Raw genomic sequence first — 17809 nt, forward strand, 5'->3', positions numbered from 1 at the left:
AGAATCGTAGCCTCTGTCTTGTGGTATAGTTGAGTGTTTGCTAACGTCAACGCGGACAAGCACGCCCTCGACAATCATTGATCTTGATGCATGTGTTGCAGGGTAGGATGCTGAGTGGGTAACCTTGCCAAGTTCTTTCGCATCGTTCCGTTAAGCAATTCAATCATCGAGAGCTTTTGTCTTCCCTGGCTTCTCAAGGCACTAATCGAGGGTCGCTCTGCTCATTCGTTCGAGTCTTCCACTCGACCCACTTGACCACATGCTGAACGTCGGTGTCATGCTGCTGCGCCGGCATATATACCCATTCGTTTTTCTCTCCGTTCCATCCCCTATTCGGCAAGTAAGACTCGAGCATATAGTACTGGTCCCGATGAAACGGAATGTCCAGCGTCGGTGGTCCACTCCTCGATAAATAAGCGTCCGTCCCCGACTCGATATCCTGATGGGTCATCCGGAACCGTGTGCGCTTGTTACCCTTGTTGGCAGCGTGGCGACGAATAGCCCTCATCGTTGCTATCAGATGCGCTTCTAGGATACGGGCGTGCCACAAGGGACTGGACAGCGCCTTCTCCACGACGGCGGCGTTGCGGTTAATGATCTTTTGATGCCACTTGGGATTTCTGCCTCGCGGTACCATGGGAATGGGCTCGCCCTTGTCCAGGTTGTCCTGCCAGTGTGCAAAGTCCACGACCAGGCAGAGAGCATTCCAGCGAAAGACGCACGTCATGCAAGTGCATATCAGCGCCGGGTCCCAGGGTTTCATATGTTGAAATTTCTTGTGGATGCCAATCAACTGCTGGCGCTCATCGCTCTGAAGACAGGGTCGCACCTCCGGGTCGACATCCTCTATAAGAACAGGGAGGCGAAAACACTTTGTGAGGCAGGCATATCGCCACGCCATTATTTCCTTAGCGATCTTGTGTTCGTCCTCGAGAATGAAAGTTCTTAGGCCCGCGTTGACGCGCAGGAGAGCAAAGACATCCTTGGGTGTAAGCAGAGTCAGAATTTCTAAGATTAGCTCACAGGGCAAATCCAGGAGGCCGCGATGTTGTTGTTTGGACTTTTGGGCCTTTGCTCTCCTCTTCTGGGCGCGCTGGGTGCGCTTGGAATGGACCGTCAGCGCCTCGGTCGTATCCACCAGAGGCTCAAGGTCCTCGTCGCTAGATTGATCACTTTTGCGATTTGGCATTTTGGAAGTGTTGTACCTTCTGGTCGATGTCGACCATGGAGCGGATGTTTTGAAGAAGTGGTTTGCCGGTTGCAGGGTTTAGCACCACCAAGAATTTGAGCAACTCAGAGCAAGGACGACCAACTTAACGCATCGGACTTAACACGGACGAGCCGGATGAATCTCGGGTACCTTTAGCCACCAAATGCCTATATTTCAATATGTAATAATTGGAGTTTGTACGCCTCCTAGCAGTATCAGTTTGTCGAAGGCCACTGTATTTGCTACATTTGAGCTGGAGGGATTGCTTGGAAACTCAACAACACTCAATAGTCAGATGACCCACCTGATTAACGTTGGTAGGATTGGTGAAGATTTGAGTACATTGCCCCAGCCGACAATAGAGGCGTCTGCTTAGTTTTGCCATGGTGCGCCTTAATTGTAGTGCGATAAATGGTCAACCCATTCTCGGATCCCGAGTGTTGGAAGTATGGAGGTGCGTAGGAACCGATCCCAAATTGGCCCCAGGGGCCCCCTAAATACCAAAACCCGTGCGTGCCTGCCTTGGTACCCTCCATACTTTAGGCTACACTGGGCTACATCTATTCTGACAGTTGAATAAGAATTTGATCTCGCCCCATATTGTTTTCTGTGAAGAATGTGAACGTAAGTCCGGGCGCGGAAAATGTCAGCTAGAATTTCTTGGTAGATTATAACATCACTAGATTATATAGTAAATCTGGACTTCATGAACTTATTCATTGAACAGTTTGCATCGAATGTACACTGAAAATTGTTTAGTCACTAGATATTCGATAGTATGGAATGGAGGCAGACGAGATAAGCCAAATACTAATTTATCATCAGCAGGCCGTCACGATCAGACAGCCAACGCACCCCCCCTTCAATAGGTGTGGGCAATACCACCGATAGACCTGTATTAGCGATGATCATGATGGGACTAATTCTATCTTAGGTAGTTGGCCCAAGCGCCACATCCAGTACTAAACTGGCGTTTCTGGGGGCACGCAACAATAATTAAGTAGTATGCAGTATCAAGTAGTCTCACCTATACCGACTTACGAGTCGTCGTCAAGGGGGGCACCGCAGTGCAGCACGACCGACGACACCATGCACTACTAAAAGTATGACGACCTTACTTTTCGGGCCGATGCAGTTCTAGGTCCTACCGGCAGTCAATCCTCGCACAAAATATCTCATTAAACGCTTAGGCGAAGGTGTAACTCTGGGGTGCCGACATGCAAATCATGTGTGCACTTTATACTGGCAGAAATCAGCTGACGACCGATGCATCTATCTCGGCAACGAAAAAGAAGAATCAGGGCCTAGGCTCTCGAGTAATCTATCGGAAGGCAATAATTAATCGCTTGACTGTAAGAGACCAAGCCTCAGGCAGAGTTTTCGTACTGAGGTGGCTTTGACAGTAAGGTCAAGAGTGATCAACCGTCTTTGCGTAACAATATCGAGCCTCCAATAAGATACAGAATATCAGAGAAGCCGTCGATCGTATCACTGCCGGAGAGCACTTCCAGAGAATTCGCTTTTTCTTGTGTTGTGTTGCGCAATGGATGGCGAAACCCGTTGCTGGATTGTTGGATTAGGGACCTTCACCATTGATCTGACGTTGCTTTCCGGTCTGCCGAAGAAAAGTGATCACACGGCGTCGAATATTCAATGAGATGTAATCTATTTATGCTATGCGGCAAGTTGTCTTGCAGACTGGAGGTGGCGGCTAAATATGCAAATATGCATGAATCACCATCACAGCCGGTTTGAATGGATCACTGAGTGAAAGAAAGAGAAAAACGGGATTGGGCGTGAAAAGAAAAGAAAAGAAAAAGGAGATTGAGCGAACTGAGCGAACATGTTCTTGCAATTGTCCAGAGAGACGGAATGAAGAGCAAGCACCCGAACCGAAACCTCTGTCCGTTGTTGGTTGACATTTTGTTGTTCCTTGTTAATTTCGCAGATATATTCTCCTGTCACGCATCTCGCCTCGACAAGATTCACCTGATTACCAACAGCCGCGTGTGACTCGAAGCGAATTCAACTTCATTATTTTAGAGTCGCGTGATGAAGTAGATGAGGGAGTGAATTATGCTGAGCATTACCAGGAACTGCTCACCAACAGAGTTACCCATATCCTGCGCTCTCATTATCATCATCAAACTTATCACACGCTGGTTCTCCCCAAACTTCTCTAAGTCGGACGTCGTACCACCAGAAACCAAGCACACATTATTCCACATCTTGAAACCCTCTCACAGGAAGTCACAAATTTACCATGGGAGAAACGTCATCTCCCACCCACATAATACGGGAAACAAAAATGGCCGCAATTCCGAGCACCAAACCTGAGACTGGAGTTACCACGATTGATGGACCTCCCGTCTACGTACAGGTTAAGATATTATGCGTCTTCATTGGGCTTTTAGCCATCTGTTGGTTCGCCCTGATGACCTTCTTCGTCTACCAGTTTCGAAAACCCTTGACGGTGGACTACGCCAAGGATCGCATCTCTTGGGGAAGCAGCAATTCGGGCGTCGAGAATATCGAAGAGCTCGACATGGAGGATCTTGTTTGGATTTCGAAGTTGCCTTGATGGGTATGGGTGGGGGAATGTTGGTTGGGAATTGTGTTAGTCATGGGATACCTTGGGGGCGAGAAATGAATGCCACTTTGGAATTTTCACTCAGCCAAAAGTTCATAGTTCGCCGGATGCGTAATAGAGGTATCCGACTCTGTTGGCTCAGATGTTGGTTGGTCCCCTTCGTTTCGGCATTCAAGAGATAATCATTGTAGAATCTGAGACGACCGTTGGTGCAAGCCAACGGACCAGTGTATAGTATTTGGCAAACAGATCTATGATTTCTAAACTTCGACTTCCAAATGACCCATCTGTTTCTACCATTGCCCACGTGTATCCCAAGGTCATGCGATCTTTTGAAAATGCCTGTTTTCATCTAGATCATGATTACATATGGAAGGGCAAGCACCTTCGTCAGAAGATCAAGTATGATCTCCTACTTCCTTTGTCAATAGACGGACGTGTGCGATCCAGTCAGATGATAACATGAGAAGTGTAGTAACAACCTGGTATATGCTTGGCTATTAGAATCATCTGCCCACGCACTATGCTGTTCCAAAAGTAGTCTCTGCTTGCTAGATGCGGTTACATGGTGTATTAAAAAACACTCATACCACGTCGCTACAGCTAACTAACTAGAAGTGCTTTAATTCTCCCTAACGTCTAGCCACTATTAGTGACATTATTCATGGTATTCTCGACAATCTTTATATTTTCAAGAATCAATCACATCATCAAGAACACCTTGAAAGCAAATCTGCCTTTGTACGATGGCCACCTTTCCAAAGAAATTAGGCATTACGAAGATAGATCTTCCGGCGATAAACCCCACGAGAGATATAGCGCTGTACGTTGGTATCCCCCTGGCCATTTGCTTCCTGCTCGCTATGTCTTGCATGTCTATCGTATGGGGCAGGGCAAACGAAACGGAGAGACGCAACCCCAAGACCTTTAAACCTCTCGAAGACAACGAAAGCAGGAGCGAAAAGCAGCAAGGGTATATTAACGAAGTTTCTGGAGAAGAATCCGACGAGACATCGGTTTATTGGCAGGAGTACTATAAGCAAGCTCCCTATAACAGTGAATACATTTGGAGCGGTTATGGGAATGGAGACCCGGAAAGCAAACACCACGGGATACAGAGCCATCGCAGGAGCGTAACAAAGTGTCAGAAGCAAGCATGCGTGACAAGCAAAGCAAAGCTTCGGGCAACATGCGGCATAGATCAGTGAGTACTCTGGAGAGCCAGAGCCTAGAAACTCCTATCGGTCATGTGAGTCTTCTGCCTTTAGGAGGCCTAAAGAATGGTTGGCGAAAAGGCAAGGGAAAGCCCGTTGGCCTATGAGTCCTGGGAAGCAAGATTGTAATATGACGAGCAAATATTCTGTACTGGGTTTTGCTCGCTGTTTATTTGCAAGGTCAAAACAACGGAAACGCAACTCTTTTCTCGTTATAAGCTTATCTTCTCGAGTCAAAATGCATCCTCTTGGACGATACTTATATCAGAAATGGAAGCCATTGAGCTACCGATAAAGCGGTCCTTAATTTACCAAACGCCCCACTGGTTTATTGGCCAGACTCTCGCAAAGTTAATACCCAGACTGTGTGATCATATGATAGCTCATTAGGTACATTCCGGGGCTTTGTATCTTATCAGTCATTCAATGTTATATAAAATTCATAGGTTGAGTAACTTAATAACAAGGAGAGGGCTAAGGCAGAGTGAAAGCGGCACAACAGCACGGAGCAACGGGTCAACCAACAGTTCAGCCGATCCCTCGACCTAAAAAGACAAGCCACCCTCTGCCACTCTCACACACTTATGCTAGAGGTACAGGGTCATTCAATGGATAATTGGCTCTGGTATATGGGGGAAAGTCTGGCTTTTGGATATTTGTTAGTTAGAGTAGGTCACCAAAATTAATTAAATATCACAAGCTTTAGACAGTGGTGACTATATAGTACAGCTTCATGTATGTGTAAAGGCATGACTCAGCACAAATTTTGGAAGACCTGAGGATTTTTTGAGAGATCCATACAACCACACAAGAAATGCTTTAATTGGCCCCAAACCAGCGTAGCCGTGTGTTGGTTGGGTTCGGGAGTGGTGTATGCCAGAGAGCCAACCCTTTCTTTGTTCAGGCACACCGCCCCTTTCACGCAGCCTCGATCTGACCCGGGGTAACTAGCCGATTCCACTGGTCATGACATCCTAGCGAGAAATGCGAAAAAGGGATAAATTTAACAGCATACGATTATTTTGGTTGGGTCTGGATGGTGTAGTACGGTTCCTCTGGTCCTTTGTCCTCGGAAATCAGCATAGCAGTTGGTCGATACGAACAGTCCTGCAATCACCACATGAACCGGGAGATGGCATACGAACACTGTCCCCTCATAAATGGATGAATTAAAGGACTTTACTCGCCATTTCATGTTCTCAACCATCTGGGACCCCTTTAAATTTCCTAAATCTCAAGATAAAATCGGAACACGACTTTAGAACTATTACCATAATCCTTCTTCTGTCTCCACACGGTTTCATGCACCATCTTGGGCTTGTCCACCCCGCAAATTCCGATCACTGATGGAGGGTTTCCGTAGCCGATACTCCTTGGCTGCTCTCGGGGGAGCACTTGGTGGACTCTTCTTGTTAATTGGGATCATTCTTCTGTGCCATTTTCGCTGTAAAAGGAAAAATAATCCGAAGGGCAAGCACCGCTCACCGAAACGTAAACGTCAAGACAAATGGACAGGACACGCCAGCCTTGCATACAGTGAATCTGACGAGGGTATATGGAACCGGGAAAAGGGATCGCAGAGAGGGTCGCTGACACCGCTTGCACGTAGCAAGAGAATTTCTTCGACGGAGGCATCCAGCGAAGTCATATTCGCAGCATCAGGAACAACCCAAACTGCATTATCAGACGAAAGACACTTGAAGAAGCCAAAAACATCGTGGAGCCAGTATCAGAATCAAGAAGAAGATCTCCAATGGTATAATCAGTCATCTTCTAAGAAGGGCGTTTTCCGCTATCCACCACCCATAGTGCTGTCCAACCTTTCAGGCAAGAAGCATGGGCGAAAGACACCCCACTCACCTCCGAAAGATAACATCAACATTAGAACGAGTCATTTTGCCACCATTACACGCCATGATGAGACGCCGGATATGAGGGAGTCAGATATAAGCGTATCACCACCATCATCACCGACTTCGCCACCGCGTGCAGTCAGTCCGTTATCGGACAGAAGGAAAACTGCGGATTCGGTGGCACCACGTAAGTCCTTAATTGGTTTTGGCTATATTCAGAAAAGCGTGGATATTTAGAATACTGGCAGTGACAGTCTGAGCCTTGGATCGTGTTAGTATAAGTGTTCTAATAGAATAGGGGTATAATGAGCAGTGCCTGGGAGAACATGGTCGGCGTAGAGTTAGTCTAATGCATATGTTTAGTGATTCGGTAATTAAATATCGATAAGATATTCATAATTCTGCTGGCGAACTCCTAAGCACCGGAAATATAACTTTTATTATGATGGCGTTGATATAACGTAGTCCACAAGCGAACGGGTCACGCCCATAGCAAAAAATAGAACTGAACTTCCTAACTTTACCACGCAATTAATTCTCGATGTATTCTGCTCAAAAAGAATCTCAATTACTCCTTGCAACTCAGGCTATCAGAAATGACTCAACACTTAGTATCCGACGTGCTGCAACAATCTACAAAGTCTCGAATACTACTCTCCAGGCGCGTCTTCAAAAACGTCAATCACGTCGCAATATCGAAGCCAACGGTCGGAATTTATCAAAAATAGAAGAAAATACGATTATTCAAAGGATAATTGAGCTATATTAGCAAGCATTTCCTCCCCGGCTAAGTGCTGTTGAAGATATGGCAAACCGACTGCTACGCGACTCGCATATCACAAAGGAGGACTTTCTTCCGGCATTTTGCGACACGTTCAAGAAGAGCCTGACCGAAAGCAATATTCGTGCAGGCTTTCAAGGGGCTGGGCTTGTATCTTTAAGCCCAGATATTGTTATTGAGAAGCTGGATGTGAAATTACAGACTCCAACATCCTCCCGGCCCCCTACGCGGGAAACCCTTCCTTAGGCTTCTCGGACGCCAAACAACCCAACCGAGGTTACTTCGCAATCCGAATTTATTAAATCTCGAATTTCCAGGCATCAAAATAGCTCCCCGATGTCAATTTACGATGCTATCGATCAGTTTTCGAAAGGAGCGCGGAGTATTATTCATAAGATGGCTTTACTCCAAGCTGAGGTCGCCGAACTTCGAGAGGCAAATGCTCTAATTAGCAAGCGGCGCAGGGCCAAAAAAACACGAGTAGGGCTTGGAGGATCACTTAATTCACAAGACGTACAAGATCTTCAAGATCAAAAGGACGTTGCGCAGCAAGTACAGCAGGAAATGCGTGGAAATAGCGCTGGATCAAATCGTGGCCAGCCACGGCAACGGCGCTGTGGCGTATGCGGGAAGACCGGGCATAATGCGCGAACCTGTCAGGTAGAGATAGAATCATCTGGGCAAGAGTATTCTGAGTAGTTTTAATTGATTTACGGCGTTGTGGTTGCGAAATCGTGTTGAATTCCATGTTTTGCTAGTTGGCGTGACCCGTTCGGTTGGGTGACCCGTTCGCTTGTGGACTACGTTGCGCCAAACCCGCAAAAGCGCAACACTCATATTCAGTTCATGGAATCAATTCAGCGTCCTCCCACAAAAAGAGATGTAATCATCCCCTGTCGGCCAATTTAGGCATAATTGACGGTCAAAGTGTCCGTTCTTTGTCCTTGAGCTCGAAAGTCATCTGTGTTCCTGTTCGTTCATGGGGACTCGTACCTAAATCGCAATCGCATCAAGTTCTTGGTTGTGGATAACCAATACCACATTAACAGGTTAGTATTCGTCATATCACCAGAATGATTAGCATTTGATAACTATAATATAGCCCGAATCCGCTGAGAAACCATGTCTAGTCCATGCCTTTCCTTCCCAATTGTACTGAAGACGTTGATCCATAGCACCCCTAAATCCCCTCACCTACAAGCCAACTGAATTCCCTGGGCCGTTGAAAATATTAAACAAACTAGAATTTTCGCCCGCGCTCCCTGAGCCAAATCTGTCCTTTTATTAACCCACGCTTTCAAGACGCTGGGATGACGTCGTCCTTTTATCACAGTCGTGGGCCTGAGTACAGCTATGTTGGCCCATCAGCTTGACTTAGAACGGTCGGACTCGCGGAAAATCACACTCTAACACATATAGTGGTTGGAATACATTTAGGCCTTGCAGGGTGGTTGAATTACATGCGGCGAAGTAGCAGAAAGGACTCGAGAACAGCACGTCTTCGAACAAATGCCGCCTTGAAAATTATAATTATGAGGCCAACGATACCTCAGGATCTTTACTTCGGGAGACCTTCCAAAATTTCAGGCGCCCGCTAATTGTAACAAGGGAAATCTGTGCGATCTGATACCAAAAGTACCCCAAAGTTCACCACCAGTATTTCCAGGGGTTACAACACTGAAGAAACAAAACCCCAAAACAAACCCTAATATGAGACATGGAGTGAGTCATTCAAGTTCTGTCAAACAATTTGAGGTCGTAGGCCTAATGTCGCTAGGTTCTTTAGTAAAACACGTTGAGAAAGTACGTATACAGACGATGAAAAGGCCGATAAAGTGTTGGGTTAACTTGATCACCGAGCGTGAAGGAAGACACCGGGTGTAAACTGTTATATTCTACTCAAGAAACTGCCGCTAGTGAGATCAAATTCAAGAGGAGACCAGAGCATGATAGCATTGATTGACCTTCCCAGAGGAGTAACATGATGGTAAGGGAGTGTTATGTGGCCATTGGTTGCATGCTGGTTCGTGCAAGTCCCATGTGGCGAGCGGAAAAATGTAGGAGCTACTTTGTTGGAACGAAACCAGCAGAGGTTCCAGGTTCACGAAAGCAATGATTTAGAGAGGTCTAGTATATGGACCAAGAACAATATGATAGGAAGAATAACTCGGCCGTTGTGGTCAGCTTGCTGCTGATGCGGACCATTCACAATGAATTCAGAAGGCTGCCGCAGAAACCAGGGGGTCCAGTTGGAAGAGTATTGGTTTACGCAGCAGTACTTCTTCACAATGGAAGAAAAACGATCGTCCGAGTGTATCTTTATTTTTTACATACTCAGACCACATGGAAGAGATGCGATATATTGATTAGTACTTACTTAGTGCACCGTGCAGCACGTTTCTTTCTTTGAGAAAAAGGAGTACATGATTGGCCCTCGCAATTTCTTGTTTTCTTGATAATATTGAAAGCCAACCCTTCCAGCTCCTCCCATCCCGAAGAATACTTTTGAGCAAAGGTTCAGCATTTGCTTACACCTCACGTGCCCTTTTGAAAACATTTGAGTATAATTACCACATTATGTATTTGACATCCAGCTCAAGCCATTCTCAACCTCCAGGAGAACCAGTCGTCCCCAAAAATTGCCAACTAGAGGCTCTGCGGTGGATAACCGGCAGCCAAATCCGATTGGACGTCGAGGGTATTATATGGCAGCAGGGGGGCAATCAATGGGAAACGCACTGAAGTGGGAGTATAAAGGATGGTAGATAGGAGAATTCCTCTTTACTATTGCGGTTATGTCGGACAAGTTAACTATCATCTGGCTGATTTGTTCATCGCGATATCGGCTTGAAAGGAAAGAATTTAGGACTTTGTTAGGAAATATGAGATGTGATATGCAGCAAGTCAAGGCTATTCGTCATGGAGATAAAACCAGTTATGATCATGGAGTTTAGAGTAACCTAGATCACGAATTCTAGGCTGTTGTCGCCAAATATTCATCACTAGTTCCTATCCATGGACATTCGGCACGTGTAAGATCTGGATGATTATCCTTGTTTTAAACAAGACATTGTATCTTATGGGATCGGGTAATTAGATTCTAATTAGAGTCCCTTTGTCCGGTTCTCAATCACAGGGATATTTGCTATTCAGTTGGTTGTGCCATGCTCTCGACGTTCTTTGTTCTCTATTCAGCAGATTTGTGATGGATGTGATACAGCTGACATTGGTCAGCCTCACGATAATATCTACAGGCAATAACATACACCTCCTGCATTGATCATGAGACTTGAAAGATACAATCTTTTTACTCTACGTCCGATCCAAGGTAGAACGTCGCTTGGTAGTGTTCGGATATAAGTCTTTACTTCGTCTCTAGCATCACCTTACACCCTTTCGATTAAATCCACATTCGATTTATATCAGTTGATAGTAACCTGGCCTTGACATCCGCATCATCATGAACAACGCCAGTGCTACAAAGGGGTCGGAAATCCTAAGGGTCATTGTGTTGTCTGTCGCAATAGCAACCGTAATTAGAATCGTAGGCTTAGCCATCTTAATAGGGGTACAATGGCGAAGGCACTACCACTATCACCGTTCTCCGTCACGTCAAAAACCGCTTCAAAAGCCCGAGAACATGATATCAGCACAAACCGACATTATCGGGCACAAGGATAACACCACGCCCACAAGCTCCTCGGACTCGACTCAGACTAGACCCCTCAGGGAAGAAGCGCCACCGCATCTACAAGGGAAAAGGAAAATGTTTTCGAATGCCTCGCCTACAAATACTTGGGACAGAGTAGTTCCATCCAAAAATAGGGCTTTGCGCTCGGAATGCACCCCCAAGAGCCATCATTTGTCGGAAACAGTCTCATTCGCGCCCACATACTGCGGTGATGCTCCAGAAAACCCGGGCTCAGAGATCGATGACGATGCGAAATTTGGTATCATCAAAATTGGATTCAAAGAACCCGACTTGAAATACTTTCCTGAGCGGGAACGTCCGAATCATTCAAGATCAAGAATTAGGGAAAACGCCACGCATGTTGAGACGATGAGGGACGAGAACTGCGCCCCAAACTCGTCAACTGCCACTCTCGTCGCGCATCAACCTAGCGTTGGGTACCTCGGGGTCCCGAAGAGATCGATTGCAGTTGAGGATGAAGAACTTGATGGTGAGGTTTCTCAGAAGGAGCGGTTGGACGTACCAGATGATGCTAAGTCTCACTATAGCATGTCTACTCTTGTCACACCCGTGGAAACTGTAACTTCCAAGGTGGATGACACGTGGATTTAGGAAATACGAAGGAATTGTATGGTGATGCAGCGATTATAGCACGGCACCACACCTGCGTAGTTATATATTCCCAAAAACAGAAAATATCTGTTTTTCTGACCGTAAACTGCCAAAGATCAGATGGTAAGCCACACAGAACCGTTACGTGGTATCTTGTGAGCCGATATGCCCATCTCCCCTACTGAGTCCCCCGGTTCATAAGCATGATTCCGTTGACGAGCTTCATACATTCTCAAGACGTGAGAAAGGCTGTAGTCGGCCAGAACCATGATTGGATCTTAGCAGCCAATCAAAACAAAAGCCCAAGCCCAAGCCCAAACCAGGATGCAACTCGCTCTTTCGGCTCCATACAGCTCTTCGCATACCCGACTTAGCGCCGCTTGGAACTGCCATATTTACCTAAGCGAGACAGCTGACATGTGTTACTCGGGTCATCATCATCCCGCCCGCGATAGGACGCGCTCCAACCGTAAGCGTGATGTTTGCTAGTTGGAAGATCTTCCAACCAAATGGTGACAGTTCACCCGTGAGACTGAACTCGTGCATCTAGTGCGTATTTCCCGCATTAGAAATGTGATTATGGATTGCAAGGAGAAACCATTGCCCCGGTCCACCTGCGTGGCTGCTTACACGGACTGTGTACTCGACCTATCGACCTAGGGGCTTGGGAGGATTTGCTGATAATTGGTGACACGTATTGGACGACAAATCTGCTAGCAGAATAACAGCCGCATAATGCGAGGACGTTGAAACCCCCCAGATCTTCTTGGGTTTTCTTCTCTCCACGGTTAGGTCTAAGAGTCGTGATCTACTAGTCGTCTTAACCGTCTTCTGGCCTAGTATAAGATCCAATCGTCTCGAGTCAACCTCTACAACCAAAAACAAAATCAAGATCGGTTCCAGTACTCATTCAGCCTAAAATGACTGCCGAAACTTCTCAAAACGAAACGGCCCTCAGCATGCCAGTTTCATCGACCGACACCAAGCGTCTACCACTGGTAGTACTTGCCTCCGCCCCTATAACGGGACATTGTGCCCCTGTGATGCAAATCGCCCAAGCCATGGTAGAGCGCGGCTTCGAGGTGATCTTTATGTCCTCCCAGGAATACAAAGAACAGATCGAGAAGATAGGGGCAGAATGGTGGGAGTGTTTGTCCTTCCCGGGCAGCCTGGAAGAACTCCAGAGATTACCCCCGGGGTTGGAGAAGACGATATTGGAACTGGAGAAGTTCTTCCTGGATGCTACCCCTTCGCGGTCGGACGGCATGAGAGCACTTTTGGAGAAGGTGCGCGACAGGGATGCGGACCGGGACGTGGTTATTGTGAACGAGACTTGCTCGATGGCCATTTTGCCATTTAAGTACGGTGCGCCGTTGCCAAAGGGGTACAGCGAGTTCCCGGTATGATCACTCTTGAAACTTTCGCGTCTGGTGTAACCTGTGCATGCTAAATCCAAACAGAAAGTGATAAACGTCAACCTCGTCCCCCTAACAGTAACCAGCATCGATACCGCACCCTTCGGCCCGGCCCTTCCTCCGGACTCCACCTCGTCCGGCCGCGCAAGGAACAAGCTCCTCAACGAAATGATGTTCGCCGGGCCCATGAGGCACCTTAACGACCACCTAGCCAAAGTGCTCTCCGAATGCGGGTGTAGTTCGTCCCCGATAGGCTACTTTATGGACACGTGGATGTCCTCGTATGACTGTACCCTGCAGCTCTGCAGTCCGAGCATGGAGTACCCGCGCTCCGACCTGCACCCATCTATCCGTTACGCCGGAGCGTTACCTCTCCGGGGCCTTAACCCAGATTTCCCTTTACCGTCTTGGTGGTCTGAGATCACGGCCAACGCTGCTCTCCAAGGGAAGGACAGGAAAAAAGTCATTGTCGTCTCGCAGGGCACGGTGTCTATTGACCTCAGCGAGCTCGTCGTTCCGACCATCCGCGCCTTTGCGAACCGGGAGGACGTAATCGTGGTCTCCATCCTCGGCACAAAGGGCGCCACTCTTCCGAAAGACGTAGAAACGCCAGCCAACGCCCACGTGATCGACTACCTGCCCTACGACGCCATCCTGCCGTACGCGGACCTCTTCATCAACAACGGCGGCTATGGCGGTGTGATTCATTCCGTGAACAACGGCGTGCCCATGATCGTAGCTGGGGTGTCCCAGGACAAGGCCGAGATGTCGGCTCGATGCGAGTACGCTGGCTTTGCTGTCAACTTGTGTTCACAGACTCCTGGCAGCGAGGCCATCTACAAAGGCGCGGAGAAAATCTTCAAGAACAAGGCATATAAACTCAAGGCGGTGCGGCTGCAGCAGGAGAATAAGGATCTGGACAGCCTGGGGATCATCGAGAAGCAGATCTTGGCTTACGCCAAGAAATGAATAGGGAGGGACGCAGCGCCCAAATGGTTGCATGCGAGCTGCAATGGGTATCGGGAGACGGGTGAGCAAGGCGGTAGATGCTCTATTGGATTTCTCTCCTTTTTTGCTGCTTGAAAATAAAGACGTGGTAATCAGTGATAGGCTAAATACAATATTATGGCTGAAGTTGGATCATAATTCCAAGGCCTCCTTCCCATGCAGCTATGGTATGGATGATGGACTCGATCCGCGGGTTCAGCGCAACTTGCTAGAGATGTCCAAAATTGAAAAGAGTATTATTTCGTCAGTGTCAGTAGCCACCGTCGGTTGAAGCTCTCAGCGATGGTTATTTCCAAGCCTCATCACTCATGCGTATATACATAGATGGATATGTTCGTCGCACTCAGAACATCTCCGTAAAGTGCTGATACACACTCCCCGAACCGACAGCCACATAATCATCCATAGTCTGCATAGTCGCAGGCGTCATGTCGTCAAACCCATTCAGGCCCACGTAACCTTCAAAAATCTTCGACATCTCTGTCGAGATCTGTAGACCATTACGCGCCCCGTCACCTGGCTGGACTGGGGTACCGGCAACAGACCGAGGGGGCCGACTGAAGCTAGGGGGGCCGGGAGGAGGCGTCGGGGTCGGACCCATGTGTCCCGTCGCCAAACCCGCCATCGTCAATGCAGCGTTTGAGTGAGGGTCCTCGGCAAGGCCCAGACGTGGCGCGACTTCCTTGAGTGACTTGATGGTGCGCCAAAGACGCTGCGAAACCCATGACTTGGACGACAGGTCCTTGACAAGCTCAAGCGCCATATAAAATTCGTCACGACAAGACGAACTGAAGTTAACCGGGGCATGGCAAGACGCCAGGAACAGGACGGCGATGGCAGATGTCAAGAACTGATGGTAGAACACTTGGCTTTTCCGGTAAATGTTCGTTGTATTGTTCAGATGTCGAAGGTACTTGATGGTGTTCCGAGCAAGCTTCACCACTCGTTCTGCTTGGGGCAGGTTCTCCATGATGCTGCTGTGTGTGTGCAAAATAGGAGTGTGGAGCCAAATGCGTATCTGATTTATTCGCAGATACGTCCAGATCTGTAACCTGTGGATGTCATATTCTTTTTGCGAGTGCGGGCTGGGAACGAGGTATTCCGGCATCGAGTCCCAATCCGCGAGCTCAAGTTGATTATCTGCTGGCATCGCGGTATACCATTGCTTGATCTGTTGATCAACATCCTCGATGTCGTTTGCTTGCAGGTCCATCGCCGCGTTGGGCTCAAATCGTCTGATTAGTCGCCAAACCTTTGCGCATAACTGAGAGAAGCTGATCATTGCGACCAAATAAGGAAGCGAGTCCTAATTATGTCAGCTGGTGTGGACCAAAGACTGGCCCGGGGGTAGTCAGATATCACGTACGGGGTACGGTAGGTCGGGGTCCACCTCTCCGTCTGGCACAACATATGGTAGACCCGTGGCAAAAGACCATCGCCTGTCAATGACATAGGCACTCCAGAACGTAACAATTGCATTTCTCCGCTCCTCTTCATCTGCTATTTGCATAATGGTATTACGTCGGTGAAGACCAAGCTCGATACACTGGCGAGCGACCTGACCCATAAGTCGCCAAGCCAAGATTTCGTCGCTGCACAAGAATCGGTAACCTGCCTGTATGCATAAGTCAGCACTGAACTATCCAGTTGTCCCTGTCATTGCGGTTAAGCGCAGCCGGAATGGATGCATACCACAAGAGCCAGTAGAGGCATATTAGCTACATCAGGCTCGTCATTCATCAGCATCTTGCCGGTTGTTTGCAGCACACTTTCCATGAGTCCAGTAGCCCTGTCGCTGTGACCATGTTCCTCAATCACCAAAGCACAGCTCATGACCGTCTTGAGAAGCAAGGTCTTCGTGTCTGTTATGCCACCGTCCTGATCAAACGCTGGGCCTTGCCCATTCAGCAAGTTTTTCTTGGCTGCCTCCAACCACGAGCCGAGAGTTTTGGCATGGTTTACCACACTCTCAATATGAACAACCGGATACATGATGCCGATTTCCTCTTCATGCAGCCGGCAGAGACGAATCATTTCGTCCTTATCGAACTCCCAGATCGGGTCCCGAGGTTGCCTCTGTCGGTAGTCGGCGACCTGTGGATCGAACATCGGGGATAGAGCAGGACGGTCATCTGGTGTACCAACGTTCTCCTCGAACGCATCATTGATATTGCTGTAGCCCATCTTGTGCAGAGTGTTCTTGGCAACGTCAAGGGTGAAGTGAGTGCTAGTCGGTCCTCGAAAGCCAGGCTGACGGAGAGGGGCTAGGTCGGGTCGTTGGGTCGATGGAATGGAGACCGACGACGAGGGTGTTCCCGAGCTCGCGGCCGATGGCAATGGGAGTGCTCGGTCTAGTGTGGGCACCAGTCGCAGCGTCTCGGATCGAAGAGCATTCATGTTACTAAACAGAGTCTCGACCTGCTCTTGCAGACGGGTGACCTTGTTGCTCATCTGCTTGAACTCTTCCGAGTCCTTGACGCTGTTGGAGCAGCAATTGGGCGCGTAGAGACATTGTAGGTTGAGGTTGCCGCATCTTTGGCACGGCGTTTCGCCATTGCACTTGATCTTGCGTCGTTTGCATTCGTTGCTGAAGGGCGCAAGAGGTCAGCTTCAGTTGTTGCTTTTTGGATTGAAGTAATTGGAAGACTGGAACGTTGAGCGAGACAGGAAGTGCTACAAGCAAGTGTCTGTAACGGTGCCAACAATGTGTAGGTTGTAACATCAAGTCGCAACGAGGACGGAAGACGTGCGCTCTGTGACAGAAACGCGGAAGCCGGCTGACGGAAAGAGTACGAAGTACTTTATACTTGTTGGAACAAGACTTACCAAGCTATGGAAATGTACCGATTCCGCTTACTGCGCTGCTGCTTCTGGGCCGCGTCGTCGTCACTCTTTCGTTTTGCGTTGGCAGTACCATGGTCCGCTGGTCCCGAGGACAAAGAGGCATGTCGCTGCGCGGAATTGTTTCCAGCCGCGGAATCAGGGGAGCTGTAGGTTTGAGATGTGTCTCCAAGCGGTGCATTCTGAGTCAAATACCGGAATTCGCTGACTTGGCTCTCGAGGCTCTCCATTGCAGCCCCATTAGCTGTCAATGACAAGTCATACACCCATACTCTTGCGACAAGATTAAAAGAGTCGATCCTGGAGTGACCAAAAGAGGCTTATCCAGGATATTCTCGGCATCCGCCCCAACTCTATATCGGGAGGCACTAAGATGAGGAAGGGCCTCATATCCATCTTCCACGTGACTTTATTCAGGTTAACCGCGATTCGGGCAAACAGACGGAAGCAGACTAACTGTACCGGTCCCCTTCCAGATTACCTATGTATAAGTGCGCGGAGGGCGTAATCCTAGAAAATAACCCTTGCGGTCTACATCTTCAGTACAGATTACTTTTACCCTCGTTTTGGGCCATTGCGATCCGCTTTCGTCTC

At 48.2% G+C, this 17809-nt stretch overlaps 8 protein-coding genes across 8 annotated transcripts; 6 read left to right on the forward strand and 2 right to left on the reverse strand.

The window, feature by feature from the left end:
• Window positions 1-262: 262 nt before the first annotated feature.
• BCR38DRAFT_319986 (uncharacterized protein) lies at window positions 263-1156 on the reverse strand (the record flags this gene model as incomplete). The annotated part of the gene is made up of 1 exon (XM_040854760.1): window positions 263-1156. A coding segment is annotated over one exon (894 nt), but the record flags the coding sequence as incomplete, so codon positions are not given.
• Window positions 1157-3473: 2317 nt separating this feature from the next.
• Window positions 3474-3791, forward strand: BCR38DRAFT_489342 (uncharacterized protein; the record flags this gene model as incomplete). Its single annotated transcript, XM_040864382.1, has 1 exon — window positions 3474-3791. The coding sequence occupies one exon, from the start codon at window positions 3474-3476 to the stop codon at window positions 3789-3791; it is 318 nt and encodes a 105-aa protein (XP_040711330.1).
• Window positions 3792-4546: 755 nt separating this feature from the next.
• Window positions 4547-5563, forward strand: BCR38DRAFT_413283 (uncharacterized protein; the record flags this gene model as incomplete). Its single annotated transcript, XM_040858818.1, has 2 exons — window positions 4547-5004; window positions 5461-5563. The coding sequence occupies 2 exons, from the start codon at window positions 4547-4549 to the stop codon at window positions 5561-5563; spliced, it is 561 nt and encodes a 186-aa protein (XP_040711331.1).
• A 797-nt stretch (window positions 5564-6360) lies between these two features.
• Window positions 6361-7126, forward strand: BCR38DRAFT_413284 (uncharacterized protein; the record flags this gene model as incomplete). Its single annotated transcript, XM_040858819.1, has 2 exons — window positions 6361-7054; window positions 7122-7126. 2 exons carry the CDS (start codon window positions 6361-6363, stop codon window positions 7124-7126), a joined length of 699 nt encoding a protein of 232 aa, XP_040711332.1.
• Window positions 7127-11108: 3982 nt separating this feature from the next.
• Window positions 11109-11951, forward strand: BCR38DRAFT_413285 (uncharacterized protein; the record flags this gene model as incomplete). Its single annotated transcript, XM_040858820.1, has 1 exon — window positions 11109-11951. One exon carries the CDS (start codon window positions 11109-11111, stop codon window positions 11949-11951), a length of 843 nt encoding a protein of 280 aa, XP_040711333.1.
• Window positions 11952-12175: 224 nt separating this feature from the next.
• Window positions 12176-12470, forward strand: BCR38DRAFT_447245 (uncharacterized protein). Its single transcript, XM_040861135.1, has one exon. It carries the CDS (start codon window positions 12276-12278, stop codon window positions 12438-12440), a length of 165 nt encoding a protein of 54 aa, XP_040711334.1. The 5' UTR covers window positions 12176-12275; the 3' UTR covers window positions 12441-12470.
• Window positions 12471-12910: 440 nt separating this feature from the next.
• BCR38DRAFT_460783 (uncharacterized protein) lies at window positions 12911-14335 on the forward strand (the record flags this gene model as incomplete). The annotated part of the gene is made up of 2 exons (XM_040862453.1): window positions 12911-13351; window positions 13412-14335. The coding sequence occupies 2 exons, from the start codon at window positions 12911-12913 to the stop codon at window positions 14333-14335; spliced, it is 1365 nt and encodes a 454-aa protein (XP_040711335.1).
• Window positions 14336-14717: 382 nt separating this feature from the next.
• On the reverse strand, window positions 14718-17445 carry BCR38DRAFT_489345 (uncharacterized protein; the record flags this gene model as incomplete). Its single annotated transcript, XM_040864383.1, has 4 exons — window positions 14718-15680; window positions 15741-15989; window positions 16067-16961; window positions 17201-17445. 4 exons carry the CDS (start codon window positions 17443-17445, stop codon window positions 14718-14720), a joined length of 2352 nt encoding a protein of 783 aa, XP_040711336.1.
• Between the last annotated feature and the right edge of the window lie 364 nt (window positions 17446-17809).

The sequence above is a fragment of the Pseudomassariella vexata genome, assembly GCF_002105095.1.
Source record: "Pseudomassariella vexata strain CBS 129021 chromosome Unknown BCR38scaffold_16, whole genome shotgun sequence".
Taxonomy (NCBI): domain Eukaryota; kingdom Fungi; phylum Ascomycota; class Sordariomycetes; order Amphisphaeriales; family Pseudomassariaceae; genus Pseudomassariella; species Pseudomassariella vexata.

Bases quoted from the DNA above. Each gene is read 5' to 3' on its own strand.
- BCR38DRAFT_447245 (XM_040861135.1), top strand. From the start codon at position 12,276: ATGCAACTCGCTCTTTCGGCTCCATACAGCTCTTCGCATACCCGACTT.